We start from the raw sequence: 14,415 nt of genomic DNA, 5'->3' as shown, positions 1-14,415 counted from the left end.
GGGTCTGGATTTTCAAGAATTGAAAACTTCCAATGACATTCAAAAGATGGTACCACGGACCCCAGGAGTCCCAATGAAGCCTTAAGAAAAAACACGCTTTGCTTTGGTACAGGGAGAAAATTGACCCCACTTTGGGCAACTTTTAAGCCTGATTGCAAATGAACTCATTTTGAGTGCAATTCTGAGTTCCCTCAGACAGAAAGAAGTGAAAAAAGATCACAAAGTATGCTAGGAGTTTTGAATACACAGTGAATTCAGGAAGGCTTGGCTGACTTTCTGGTTAGTAAAAAGAAAAAAAAAATCCAAGTCATCCTTTTTTTTTGTAACGCCGCAGTGCCTTATTCTTTTAAAGGTTAGTGAACATTTTCCTTTAAGTTTATTTCTACTGGATCGCCCTATGGGAGTCGCCCACATTGACAATCACATTGGAAATTTCACACCGACAGCGTTCGTGTTCTTGCTCTCGCTGAAATATTCATGTCCTCTTTGCATACTGGCCTGGGTGTGGAGGGGACCTTGTCAGACCTTTGCATGTAGCAGGGCTGTTTTTGGCAGAGCAAATATTAAAACCGAATGGATACAGAGACGCTTACACAGGTCAGGGAAGATGGGGTCACAATTAGATTCTGTGCCAGGGCTTGCTCTGCCAGTGAATTTTGAAGAGCATGGGATTTGGGGAAGGAGAGAAAAAATATTCCTCATAGCCAGTGGCCAAAGTTGTGAAAAGTGGGTTTTGGGCAGGTTCAGCAAAAAATATTCTTAGGTTTCAAAAAGAAAGAAAGAAAGAAAGAAAGAAAGAAATCATGCAACAGAAAACTGAGGAAAGTGCGAAGTCAATTTCCTGCACAACTGACACTGAATACCCATCTTTGCAAGACAAATATTCAGTGAGCTCAGTGTTCTATTCTGCCTGGATGGGATCGGGGCTCCTGTGCTGGTTGCTGGCCGGGGCTCTATTTCAGCCTGCATTTTTAACCTTGGACATCACAGAAAGGTCCTTCCGTGATACAAGGTGTGTGACAGCAGCTCCCGCGAGTGACCCCTCTCTCCCAAACCATGGGCCCTGGCGTGTGCAGAGGGCATGAGAGAATGGCGCCGGGGTGGTTTTGGTGAGGGGAAGAAATCACCAAAAGGTAAATGCACATCTGCCTTCCCCTCTCCAAACAAACCTGGCTGATGACAAACCTGGAGGGGGCAAGTGGCCCGCATGCAAACAGGGACAGAAAACATTTTGACGCTCTTGGCCCTGGAGCTGAGGGGCGGGGAAGGGACAAGGCAGGGTCACCCAGGGGCTGTCAGCGTGGAATGATTCATGTGACCATTTTGTCTTAATTACTCAGCACGGGCCGCCATCGCTGTTTGCCAAGGGGAGCAGATACATCAGTGTCCTCGGACAGACAGCGTGATGGCTGTGAGGATGGTGATGACCACGATGATCCCCAGGATGACGAGCAGGAGGCGGTTCTGGATGATTCTAGGGGAGAGCAGAGGAGAAAGAACATGTATGTGAGTGGAGGCCAGGCTGGCTGAGTGAACCCCGGTTTGGAAGCCAGGAGGGCTGGCGGGGTGTGGGGGGGGAAGGAGGATGTGGCGCACGCATGCGCATGTGTGTGTGATCATTTGGCTTCGACCCACATCCCTCTCGGTGACTCCACACTTCACTGCACCGGGAGCAGTGCTCCCAGTAACGCTCAAGCAAATCAAATGCCTTACTAGGCTCTGAGGCTCACAGAGTCGTTTTAAGTGATCAAGAGCCCCATGTGAGCTTCTCTTTTTAATTTAAAATGTGAGACGAGTCTCATTTTTTTTTTTTTTTTAAATTTTCAGTGTTTCCTGTCTCAGTAAAAAGACTCCAAGAAAACATATGCCAGTAAGATACTTACCTGAACAAAAATACCCTGGGAAAAGACAGAGAGAGAGACTTGGGAAGGAGAGGATGGGAGTAAGATGCAAGTGTCACCCTTGCAGCTCAGGCTAGGAACCTGTCTGCCACTGTGACTCATGTTCTGCCACGCAACAGAAAACGCTGCACTTGCTCCATGGCAAAAAAAAAAAAAAAAAAAAAAAAAAAAAGATGGAAGGAGAACTCCGGAGGTACTCCAGGGGCCACCCCGTGCATGAGTTGGGCTGCCACCTCTAGGGAGTCTAACCCCGTGCCCTCTCGGGCCCTGCGGAAGGCTGCCAGCAAGCCGGAACTCAGGCGGGAGACCAGAGTAAAGACACAGGCTCCCGGGCACCTGCCGAGAGCATCTGATAAAGTTGTTTCGTAATTTGTTACCTCATTCAGAGAAAAAGAGGTCGGACATGAAATGCTTTGTTGAGACTTTCAAAGGGAACCGGGGTCCAAAGCCTCGCCCGCGCCGGCTCGCACAGAACCACACAGAAATAGACATGGAACAGCAGGCCAGCTGGCTGTCCATCCACCCAGCTGAGACCCGTGCTGACCCATCCAGCCAACTACAAGGATCCCACAGCCAGGGCCTGTGGCCTCATGAGAAACACCAAACACTGCACAGGGGTCCTCCCCAGGCACCGGTGCGTGGGCTCAGGCCAGGTCCTTGCACCAACAAAGTCCTCACCCTCCTACTTCATGGCTTCACAAAGAAACTCTTGCAGTGGGCCCAGTACAATAGTTCAATCAACTAAATCCTCCCCTTGCATGTGCCAGGATCCCATATGAGCACTAGTTCATGTCCTGGCTGCTCCACTTCCCACCCAGTTCCCTGCTTATGGCCTGGGAAAGCAGTCAAAAAAGGCCCAAAGCCTTGGGACCCTGCACCCGCGTGGGAGACAAGGAAGAGACTCTTGGCTCCTGGCTCTGACTGACCCAGCTTTGGACATGTGGTCTTTTGAAGAGTGAATCATTGGATGGAAGATCTTGCCCCTTCTCTGTCTTTCCTTCTCTCTGTAAATTTGCCCTCCAAAAAAAAATTTTCTTAGAAAGAAAGAAACCTTTGCAGGGTCTAAGCAGCCATTTCTTAGCTCCTCGATGGATTTATTATTTCCTGGTAGGATGACAGTGCCAGGTTGTAGGTTCAGCCAGGTTTTTGCCCCTTTCTGCCCACACCTAAATGAGTAGATTGAGACTGTGATGTCGGGGTGTCCCCCCCCCTTTGAGTCTCTCTAGGAGGCTCAGCTCCCTCTCCTCCTGACAGGTTACAAAACAATCACATTTACTGACACGTCTTCCGCAAAACTGCCCTGGTGCTCATGTCCACCTCCCCCGCAGGAGATGAATGGTCCGCCCGGCCCTCATTTATCACGCCAGGCTCAGCTAAGATCTGTCTCGTTTATTTCTTCCCTTCTCCACCAGAAAGTCTGCACCCCCACATTAATTCTCCTGTGATGACAGCTAATCCAGACTTAACAGGCCACACTCACTCAGGAGCAGCCAGGTCCACTGTGCCCCAAACTAGCACATAAAAACAGAACCTCGTGCTTTATTAAAGCGAGTCTAATTATGAACAGGGCTACCCGGTGGCTCCATTTAGAACACAAGCTGGTCTTTCCCTTCCTCTCTCTGAAGGAATAGTAGCTTCAGAACAGTCCTATTCAGCAGGTTTGCCCAAGTCACTGTTTACCGTAGTCACCCCACACCAGACTTCCTGAGGGAATTGGCGACACTGAACATCCCGCATCAGACTTCCTGCAGAAATCAGCAACATTGAAATTCAACAGTGGAACAGATTAAAAGTATGAAAATTCCTTAAAAGTCTGCCCGAAGTCATACAGGGTAGTGTATCTCTCATGTAGTTTCGTTTATTTGTGGCTTGTGGGCCCCAAGGTACTCATGATGCGAATTGATAAAGGATTAGCTGTGAGTGTTGCTGGTTAAATCCGAGGCACGGTTAGAAAGCCAGCACACAGGAATCCCTAAAACCTTAGCTCTTCCCTGGTCTCCCTAGTTGTGCTTCACTCCTGTCTGGTGCCTCCACAGAGCCTGGTGCCCTCCCCTTCACCACCTGCTCTGCATGGCTGTGGACACGCCTGTGTGTACCGTCTACTCTGTAACTCCGGCACACGGCTCCAAAGACAACCGCCCAAAGGAGGGCGATGGAAGGATGCAGATTCCGCTCATCAAGACTGCTCCAATCGGGGGGAGGGGGGGTGGAAAATTTGCAGAAAAGTCTCCAGAAGTGTGCCTAGCAAAGGATGCCCCCCCTCCAAGACGGAACCTTACACCACTGTGCATTCTCCGAGCACTTTCCAGGCGGGAGAAGATCCTGCAGTTCTCCTGCAAGGGAAGTGTATATGCTGGAGGCAAGCAGAGGGAGAGGGTATCTGTTCTCAGGCCCCAGGGGTCCAGAGAGCAGACACAGACTTGGGGCACAGAGTTAGAAGTAAGCATACCTGGGTGGCCCATCAAGCCAGCATACCACAACAGAGCAGCTGGGTAAACACAACCCTCACAGGGGCCACAAATGTGAGCTGTCAGGGCACTCAAGTGGATGGGACAGGGCCAGGGAGGAGGGGGACACACAGCTGGCATTGGTGGGTCTCCTCTGCAAAGAAGCTTAGAGATGAACATAACTGGGGCCGCTGGCCTGGGGTGATGTGGGAAAAGCAAAAACAAACTCACTGTTCAGAGATAGTTCAAGAAATAAGACAAGGGCCTGGCATGGTAGCCTAGTGGCTACAGTGCTTGCCTTGCATCTGCTGGGATCCCATATGGGTACCGGTTCATGTCCTGGCTACTCCATTTCCCATCCAGGTCCCTGCTTGTGGCCTGGGGAAGCAGCCAAGGATGGGCCAAAGCCTTGGGACCCTGCACCTGTGTGGGAGATCCAGAAGAAGCTCCTGGCTTTGGATCAGGTCAGCTCCAGCCATTGTGGCTACTTGGGGAGTGAACAAGCGGACGGAAGATCCTTCTCTCTGTAAACCTGGCTTTCTAATTAAGTAAAAGATAAACACATTTTTTGTTAAAGAAAGAATTAAGCCAGGCAGAGGAACTCCCAGCCAGAGAGGCAGAGAAGGCACTTAGAAAGAAGCCGAAACAAAGTAACCTGCTCCTAACTTTGGGCAAGGGAGGGCTTGATGTTCAACTGGGTTTGTGGCAAGTTGACTTAATATCCCCTCTGAAAATGCAAAGTGTGTTTACCCAGTAAATAATTTAAGAAAGAATATACACTTGAAAGAAGACATCCATTGAAACAGCCAGGCTAAATTGCCTCCAGGCAAAAACTTGTGCATTTGCATGCTGCATTCTATTAAGTGAGCACACTGTGGCTCTAAAAGAACGCAGAGCCAAATTGAAAGGAATGTGGGCCTGAAACATCAAGGATTCTCCAAGTTTACATTATGAATCACAGTGCTGTTGATATAAGATGAATTAACCATTTACTTTGAGGCTGAACTCACAAAGTACTATTGAAAATACTGATCCCGTGTGGAACCCTGGGAGCAGTTCATCTTCCCGTTGCCAGTCTTCCCCCCTTCTGGAAACAGGCTCCTGCCTGTGGCAGCTGGAACCACAGAAGGCTAGATCAGGGAAGCAGGCAGGCACGGCACCTGGCATGGCTTTTTGGTTTCACTCCACTGGAATCCACTTCCCCTTTGCTTCTTCTATGCGGGGACCGCACTGACCCTATTCCCTGACGATAGGTGCAGCCACAGCAACTGCTCTGGTCAATAAAATGCAAGCCAAAGTGCAGGGTACCACTTCCAGAGGAAGCATCTAACTTCCGGGGCTAGATCCCTCAGCTTGTTCTTCCCTTGTGCTCAGATGTTGGGAACAGGTGCGTGGCATGTGTCGATTCCTTCCGCTGGGATCCCCAAATCATCAAATGGATGACCGAGGCTCCCAGAGGCTCATCAGGAATCCTGGGGGACCTGACTGAGCTATTGAGATCTGGGAGCTGTTTGCTACCGCAGTCTAGCATCAACATCCCAAGGGAGGCATCACTGCCCAGCACCCTTCCTCACGCTGGAAGGAGACACCTGACCAAGTCAGGCGAGGTGTTAGTTGAATGTATCCTGGAAGTCAAGGTATGACAAAAGCTGACGTGCCTTCTCTCTTTTGAAAAATCACTTTCTACTTCTTGTTTTTCAAAACTGTCTACTTGGCTCTATTATTTCCCACCAGAGTCAGGGCTCTGGCAACCTGCGACCCACAGCACTGTGTGCAAATGGCCATGACATTACACATGAGGCTGCAGCCAAGTGCCACCCTGTGGCTCCCTATGTCTCACAGGCACTCACTGGGACATTCTTCTGTCCACTCCAAGCATCTGATGGCACCTCTAGTTGCAAGCATAGAGCTGTGATCTAGGTCAGCATATTCCATGCCCCCTGGCCACAGTAACTGACCAGGTACAGGCCTGTGACTTAAGCCATTCCAACAGAGTTTCAGTTTGGAATGCTGGGTGATCTGATCAGGTGGGTGTGTGGATGTCAAGCCTGGATCTAGGCAGCCTCTTTGTTTTCATTAGGGAAGGCAGGCTACAAAAGAAGCTGCCACGTGAGAAAGAACTGGAACTCTAGTTCTGAAATGACCATCTATATCAAGGCTCTTTGACTTAAATTAACTTCATTTTCAAGTCAGTTTGAATTGGATCTTCTATTATTTTGCAGCCTGAAGGCACTTTTTGGTTGAGTCCAAGGACAAGTCTTCAATCTATAGCATTCCTTCCTTACTCCTTCCAAGAAGGATTACCTGGTCATGTCCACATCTTACTCTAGAATTTTCTGCTGCATCCTCTTACCACTACACTTATCACATGGGGGTTTTATGACTTTCTGGTTCCTCTGTAGCTTTCTCTAGTAAAAAGTGAAGTTTCTGTAGTCTAAATCTATTTTATTCCTTTGTATTCCCAAAAAACCAACCAACCAAAACAGAACAAAAACCAGCTTGCTGAATGAAGGAATGAGGCTGTACCTGTGCGGGCTCAGCTGAGGTTTCCTGGAGCTTGTGGTCTGGTTTCTCAGGGCTGCTTGCCCACAAGCACGGCTGTCAGCCTCGGCTGTTTGTGTTAGCCACTATTCCATTAAGGATGCCAGCAGTGTCCTACCACCTTTGCAAGGCTGCATTCATTAGCTGGAGAGTGCATGACACTTTGCAGGTTCAGTGCCACGTCCTGTACTGGCCTACCTGCCTGGCCAACTGGCCCTGAATAATGATGTCCTTGGCTTTAGCATCTGACATAATAGTAACAATTAGCCACAGGATACATTCTGGGAGACTGAGAGTGTATGCTTTTCCTTGGCCACTTCCCAAAAACCAGGGCCGAGGGAAAGGCTCTCCATCTTCATTGCTGGCATTCATCAGAAGGAGATGATAGCAGGAGCTGGGGTCAAGTGTCAACAGCTTGGAATAGTAAGTTACACTTGGAGCATTTCTTGCAGAGCTGAGGACACAGCTGTCTCCAAGCTAGAGTTGGGTATTTCTCTTGCTACCTGATGATGCCCATCGAGGGTCTTTCAAATCCCAAATGTCTGGAAAGAATGCCTGGCCTGATCCTAAGAATTCCAGCAGGTTCAATCCTCTTCTGACTTCACAGGTAGCCGTGTGACCCAGGTATGCCCATCATAGCTCTCCACCTCCTGTACAACCACTTGCTTAAGGACTGGAGTGTAACCCAAGCCAGATACAGTCTTCTAGGGATTTTTGTGAGAGAATCAAGAAAAAGGTAATGTCGTTATTGGGATTGACTGTAGGGACAATGGAAGCCTAGGGCAGCTGAGGCCCATTCTTACTAACATTCAGGAGGGATACCAGTCCCCTGTCGGAGGGACACAGAACCAAGAGCTGGGAAACAAGGGATAAAATTCCTGAAGGCGTAATTTGAACCTCCGGAGTCTGCTGTGTTCCCAAAATCTGTATTTCCCAGTTATAGTAACCAAACTATCCCTTTTGATTTGAGTAAGTTTAGCTAGGAATTCTCTGCTTCAATCCCACTGACTGTATTGGGCTAAATAATTTTCCACCAGAAACCTTAGCATACAAACTTACTTGAAAATAGGGTTTTTGTAACATAATTCACTAAGAATCCTGAGCGGAGACCATCCTGGATTTGGGACCGGGGCGGGGGGGTGGGTGTCTCCAACTCAGTACCTGGAGTCCTTGGGAGAGGCAGAGATTGGTGCTGTGCTGTCACAGAGCAGGGGATGCCTAGAACTACCATAATTAGATGAGGCCTCAGAGACCTCATGGCTCTGCCAGCTCCCCGCCTTCTGACTCAGGTGTCCAGAGCCCGGAGAGGATGCTGTCTCATGCTTGGAGCCCAGTGTTGCAGTGGTTCTGTCCTAAGCAGTCCCTGAAATCGACACCCTGAGCCCCTGCAGCCTAGCCGGCACGCAGACCCAGGCCTGTGGGTGTGGGCTGCATTATGTTTCATTTCTTTCGTTTGCTCTCCATTCTTTCCCCATCTTTGTGCTGTGCACTTACTGTGGGTTCACCTGAAGTCCTCTTTCAAGGGGCAGGACTGGACAGTCCCAGCTGCATTTCCTGCCAGCTGGGCACCCAGCTAGAGCACTCACCATCTTCGGGAGCTTAGGTTCTTTCGCCTGACTCATGAGCAGAGCAGGCAGCTTCCCAAAGCCAGATGAGATGAGGGAACCGAGGGACCTATACTGAACTCTCTTCCCACAAGACTCCTGCCTCCGAGATAAGCCACTGAAAACAGGGAGAAAAGCGCAAGCTGTCTGTGGTCCAACCTATCAAGACGTCACCATGAAGAGTAGGAGGTACCTGCTGACGTCAGCTGCGGTGGGATCAGCCACCCAGGACTCCTGAGAGCATGACACCAAGGAGAGAGATACTGTGACAGGTAGGGACAGAAGCAAGCTCTTCAGCCACCTGCTCAGCAGCAGGAGCCGGTGCCCGAGCCCTGGCATCATCTCGAGGTCTGAAGTGGAGCAGGTTCACTGTTTCTAAATTCCTACTTGGTTTAACAGGGATCAACACACTTTTTCTATGAAGGGCCAGATGGTGAATATGTTAGTTTGCTAGGGTTGCCCTAACAAGGTGCCACACAGGGGCATGGAAACAGCAGGAATGTGTGGTCTCACCTAGAAGCTAGGAGCCTATCATGATTCCTCCTGAGCACAGCAAGGAGGCACTTGGTCCACGCCTGTCCCAGCTTTGGTTGGCTGGCTAGTTGCCTTGGGACGCCCTTTCTCGCCTTTCTCTTCCCAGACTGCTCTGCATAAGGGCCCTTGGGCGAAGTTTTTAGCTACAACAGATGGGAGGAAAAACCTACTCCAGGATGACCCCATCTTAACTACTTACAACTGCAAAGACTCCATGTTCAAACCAAGCCATGTTACGAGGCATTGGAGATGAAGACTTCAGTGGAGGATGGGGGAACACACATCAGCTCGCAGCCACACATCTTTGGGGCTCCCAGCCTCAGCTGCAGTGGCCAGTGGCCAGTTTCACTCTTGCCAAGGGAACACAACTCCTGGCAATCCTTCCATGAAGCAGCGTGGCTACCTTCCAACAAAACTTTATTGATAGATACTGGGAATCTGAATGTCACATAATTTTCACTTGTCAAAAAAAAGTCCCCCTTTGAACTTTTTTTTTTCCAACCATTTAGAGATGTCAAATCTCGGAAGGCTCAGTAGAATCGGGTGTCAGACTGGGTTATGCCTGGTGCCTGGGCTTTGCCCTATCCTAGTCCACTGGCTGACAGCTACCAGGGGGCCCTCCTCTGCAGGAGCTCACAGCGTTCCCTAAGCAACGCACAGGTTCCACGGATGGACAGGCATGGCCAAGCTGCTCAGCAGAGAAAAGGAAGTGCAGTTCCTGCCCTGTGGGAGCCTGCAGAGTCACAATGAGCAATCAATCACAGAAGGCTGACAACAAAGGCCGTAATTAGCGTAATGCCAGGGCAGGGATGAAGTGCTGAGTGCCCACAATCCTGGGCTTGCCTGGCGTGACCCGGGGCGAGTCACTCTATGACACTTGGGATTCAGTTTCTTCCCAGGAGTCAGCCGGCTCAGCAACACCCCCCAGGCTGCAGAGGACCCGCTCATTAAAGATTTTGGAGTACTTTGAAAAGGTGTAGTTGACAAAGGTTTCTGTGCAAGGAGGTGCTGTTGGCAGGGGAGGTGAGCGGTGCTGGCTGGCAGGGGCCAGAGAAGCTGCCTGGAAACGTGCAGTGGCTGGTGGGAAAGTGGAGGCAGACGTTCAGGAAGCTGCTGTCTTCCCAAGCCCGCCAGGCTTCTGGTTCCCACACACTGCTGCCTCTCTGAGCCTCCCGTTGACAGCCTCCCCAGCAGGGCCAAGCCTTCTCTCCTAGGTGGTAGCATAAACATCAAAAGGGAAGAAAGGGCGTCCCATTGGCTGGCTTGAGGATACCTCCCAGCCTGGGCAGCCAGCCAAGAGGCACCTGTCAGAACCCACTGATAAGTCCGATGGGTTTTGATCAGTGGTGTGTGGTTCCTCTATGTTGCCAAGCGCATGCATCAAACTTCAGCCTGGACACCGTGGCCACTACTATTCTTAAACATGGACTTGATGGTGACAGGGGGCCAGGAAGTGGCAGGCGCTTTGCTGGCTACTGACTTGCAGATAGGATCAAGGCAGTTTGCTTCAATCAAAGGACTTGGAAAGAATTTGAAGAGAATTAAATAGCGATGCTCTAGAAAGGGAAGGCACACTTAATCCCTCCGAAGTTTGCAGATTGTGAGAGCTGAGGGAAAATCTTCAAGTTCAAGTTCAGATTGCTCATTTCAGAGCTGAGGATGAGGCGGTCCTGTGTGGCAAAGGGATGTGCCAAGGTCCACCATGTGGGTCACAGTCAAGCTCCTTGGCTTCAGTCCACTCTTGTTAAACTGTGACACTCACTGTCATCCAGGCGGCCAGTGCACAGAATGGCCCTGTAAAACCCACCAGCTGTCGCACCTTCTCCTTGCACCCAACCCGATGCCCCCTACCTAACGTGATGAAGGAACTGGGATGGCTAATGATGGTCCCCACATGTCTTCTGGTTGAAAGCAAGATACTCAATTCAAAGGCCACCCCTTTCTCCGACTTTATGTCCTGCCTCTGGCTTTGGTGCTAAAATGTCTTATTTTATAGAGTTATGGTGGTAGTAGATGACAAATTTTCTCTTTTCTTTCCTTTCTTGGAAACATACTTGCTCCATGGAAATTATTTTAACTTGCCAAAATAACAAGTGGAAAAGCCTTCACCACTTAAAAAAAAAAAAGCACTTTCCCAGAAACATGAGTTTGTAAATGCTGGAGCTACAATGTCCCACCCAGCTCTATTCTTGGGTGGTTCTTCCCCGTGTCCCTGCAGCATGGTGTCTGTGGTGATGGTAGCCCAACCCACCCAGCTACAGTGGCAATGACCCACTAGTGGCTCAGAGAAACTGGCCATGACTGTGGTCCAAGCAACCTTTGGCATTTCATATACTGTGCATTACTGACCGTCCCAGTCATCGCCGAGTGGAGGCTAACAGCATGGTCATTTCCCTAAAGCCACAACTCACTTCCCTAGCCTTACCTTTCCACTGCAGGGCATACAGATCAGTATTTAGTCACCTATTTTGTAATGATTTATTCATTTACTTGAAAGGCAGGAGCCTGGAATTCCATTTTGGTGGATTGCAGGCAGCCAAGCACTTGGGCCATCGTCTGCTGCTTTCTCAAGTCCATCAGCCGAGAGCTGTTTAGGAAGCGGAGCAGCCAGAATTTGAAGGAGCCCTCTGACACAGGGTGCAGGCATCCCAAGCAGTACTTCAATGTGCTGTGCCGTGCCATCCATCCCGTGAGTCCCATGTTTCCTGCCAGGCTTTCTGCCCTGACTTGGAAGGTGAGTCACTGAAGCCTTTGTCATCAGATACAGTCACTGGGCACAAGGGCTTATTTTGGTTAATACTGTGACACACTAGTTATTCAAAGTCAACTTACTCTTAGTGCTTACTGTACACAGGAATATTTCAACAGCTTTTTCCAATCACTGGCACACTGGGCGACTCACCCCTGGATTGTTCTGTTGTCTAAGCTGGATAGGAATGAGATACCGGCAGAGTGTGTGCTGTTTGCTCAAATGTATGCTGATCATCTTCACAATCTTAAACCGACTTCACATACCCCAGAGCAGCATTAATCAGCACCGGGCAGGTGAACCCAGGTTAAGAACGCCTCCTTGGAAGGCTCATTAGTGATAAGCAGAGGCTGACTCACAGTTCTTTGGTAGGATCAGATAGCAGGGGCCCTAGGTTTGTGCAGGTGGAGCTGTGTCACCTGCTTGCCTGGGAGTGGATTTTCTTCTCTTATCCAGGGAGGAAGACCTATAGGGGTGAGGAAGATCTAGCCTGTGGGCTATAGGTGTCAGGGGAGGGGCCGGGGTGGAGGGTGGGCTAGGGTGCCTGCCTTATTTTCTGACTAAAGGGGCCACTTGCAGCTGCTGCTGCAACTGAGTGGGCTCAGTGCCTGTGACCTTCTGATTGGCCATGAGAAGCCAGAAGTTGGATTGTCTGTGAAATCTTCCATGTCTTAAATATGGCAACTAAGTCGAAGTTTTCCAAAACACTGGGTGGCCAAAGAAAGCACATCTGCAGGCCAGACTGCCTGTGGGCCGCGGGTCCACGACCTCTGGCTCGTTATTAAGGAGCAAATGAAAAGGAGTGGTGGTGGTGGTGGTAGTGAGGGCGTTTCTGCCTCACCCTCCTGAAGACTCCCTCCGAGGTGGGAGAAGCCCAGCCCTCTGACCCTGCAGCTCCCTGCAGTCTCAAGTTCAGCCTCTGCACGAACATCAATGACCAAGGTCTACACTGAGAGCAGCCAACTTAGCCCATAACTGATGCCTAACCACAGAGTCAGAGGCCAGCAGAGGTGAACAGCAGCAACGAGGCAGCGTGCCTGGATCCTACAGACTCTCACATGACTGCGAGAAATACAAGTAGAGGTCAAGGCTGGACAGCACCTCTGTGGCCTGCTGACCCATGCACAGCCCGCAGAACACGGCTGAGGATCCCACAGACAGATGGTGTGCTTATCAACCACTGGGCCTGGAAGAAAATTAAGGCTCGGCTGGAGGTGGTGGGTTTAGTGATAAACAGAGGCTTGTAGACTAGCCGCTACCTGCAACCTGTGAGTGATCTTGGGTAAACGAGCAAATAAGCCTCAATTTCCCCATCGCTACAACAGTAGTGAACACAGGAAAGCATGGATGGTGGCTGCTGCAGGAGCAGAGAGGTCCAGAATTTACTCTTGGGTCCTTGCTTGGCTGCAAGGGGTAGGAAAAGCAATCACAAATGAGCGGTGAGCTCTAAGGGAACTGAGTCAAAGGCAGCCTGGCTTGCAAAGGAGGAGCCATTCTTCAGCCTGTCTTTCCCTGGGGCCACTTCTCCAGGGCTCCTTGGCCTTAATTTCTGCAAGTGGCTATGAGGGCCCACCCCCACGTGGGCCTTGGACCCTGGCAGGCAGGGATTGGCTGCATAAGGGACTGTGGTTTTATCTTTCAGATATTGACTCAGGAAGCTGAAGCCATCACCCTTTCCAAATCTCCCGCCAGGATGCCCAGAGATAAATTCCAGACCATCTTGGGTTTTGGACTGGCCTCATGCCTGACTTCCTTTATATATAACATGTATATGAGGACCGAGAGTGGATCACACAGAAGAACTGCAAAGCTAACAGAAAGCGTCCACACCATTGAGAGCTGGCAACTTCAACGATCCTGTCTTCAGTTTGCCTCGTGTCCCTGAACAACTCTGTACCATGTGATAACCTGGAATTCTAGTTTTCCTATTTAACGAACAAAAGGAATTCTCCATCCTTTTGCTTGAATGCTCTTTTATGGTCAGCACGGGATGATTTCCAGAATGAACCCACATTTGGGGGCCAGGGGCCTCCCTTGGTGCCTCCGGTAGCTGGTGGCAGTGGATGGTGGGTCCTCTTTATTGGTGAGATATACAGCAATTGTCTTAATGACATGGGCCTCTTTTGTGAGAGCTGACGGCATCCCCAGCAAATGTTGGCTGCAAACACGCTAGCCGAGATGTTGCCGTGGTCACGGCCCTGCCTTGAACAATCTAAAGCATATTTCTCTCTGTATATATTTGCTTTTTCAGATGCTTTTAAGCTTGGGAAACAATCACAGCTAAGGACATTTCTGGGATGGCACTAAAAGAACCTACTAGGAGATAGATGAAAATAATGAGAATCTTTCTGTCAGGAAAGATTTAGAAAATATCACGGGCATTATTAAAATTTAATTTTTTACTTGGCTTTTTGGTTCCCCTTTCCAGTGATAATGAGGACTGCACACCTCCGCCTTGTGAGCACTTGTTTTGTGCAATAAATTCAGCCTTCCAGTCTGAAGACATTTCACACAACAGCTCTGACTGCTATAGGCTTATTTTTCACCCTGTGCTGTGCTTTGAGTCTTCCTGTAAAAACCAGTTCATGAGATAATTTTCCACGAGGCCAGTGGAACTAATAAAAATCAATTTTGCCCAA

The 14,415-nt window shown here is 49.7% G+C and overlaps 1 protein-coding gene across 4 annotated transcripts in view; it reads right to left on the bottom strand.

Annotated features, from left to right (window-relative positions):
* Nucleotides 1-338: 338 nt before the first annotated feature.
* The window catches only part of VTI1A (vesicle transport through interaction with t-SNAREs 1A), a 360,713-nt gene continuing 346,636 nt past the window's right edge, over nucleotides 339-14,415 (bottom strand). For all 4 annotated transcript variants that reach the window (XM_058672073.1, XM_012925468.2, XM_058672074.1 and 1 more), the window contains one exon: nucleotides 339-1,474. Coding sequence is in view for 2 of the 4 variants with exons in the window: in XM_012925468.2 (XP_012780922.1) it covers nucleotides 1,381-1,474 (94 nt within the window). In the remaining 2 variants the exon portion in view is untranslated. The remainder of the gene's footprint in view (nucleotides 1,475-14,415) is intronic.

This window comes from Ochotona princeps, chromosome 13 (genome assembly GCF_030435755.1).
Source record: "Ochotona princeps isolate mOchPri1 chromosome 13, mOchPri1.hap1, whole genome shotgun sequence".
NCBI lineage: Eukaryota > Metazoa > Chordata > Mammalia > Lagomorpha > Ochotonidae > Ochotona > Ochotona princeps.
The sequence above is the reverse complement of the archived record's forward strand: the minus strand, read 5'-3'. Positions and strand labels throughout refer to the sequence as shown.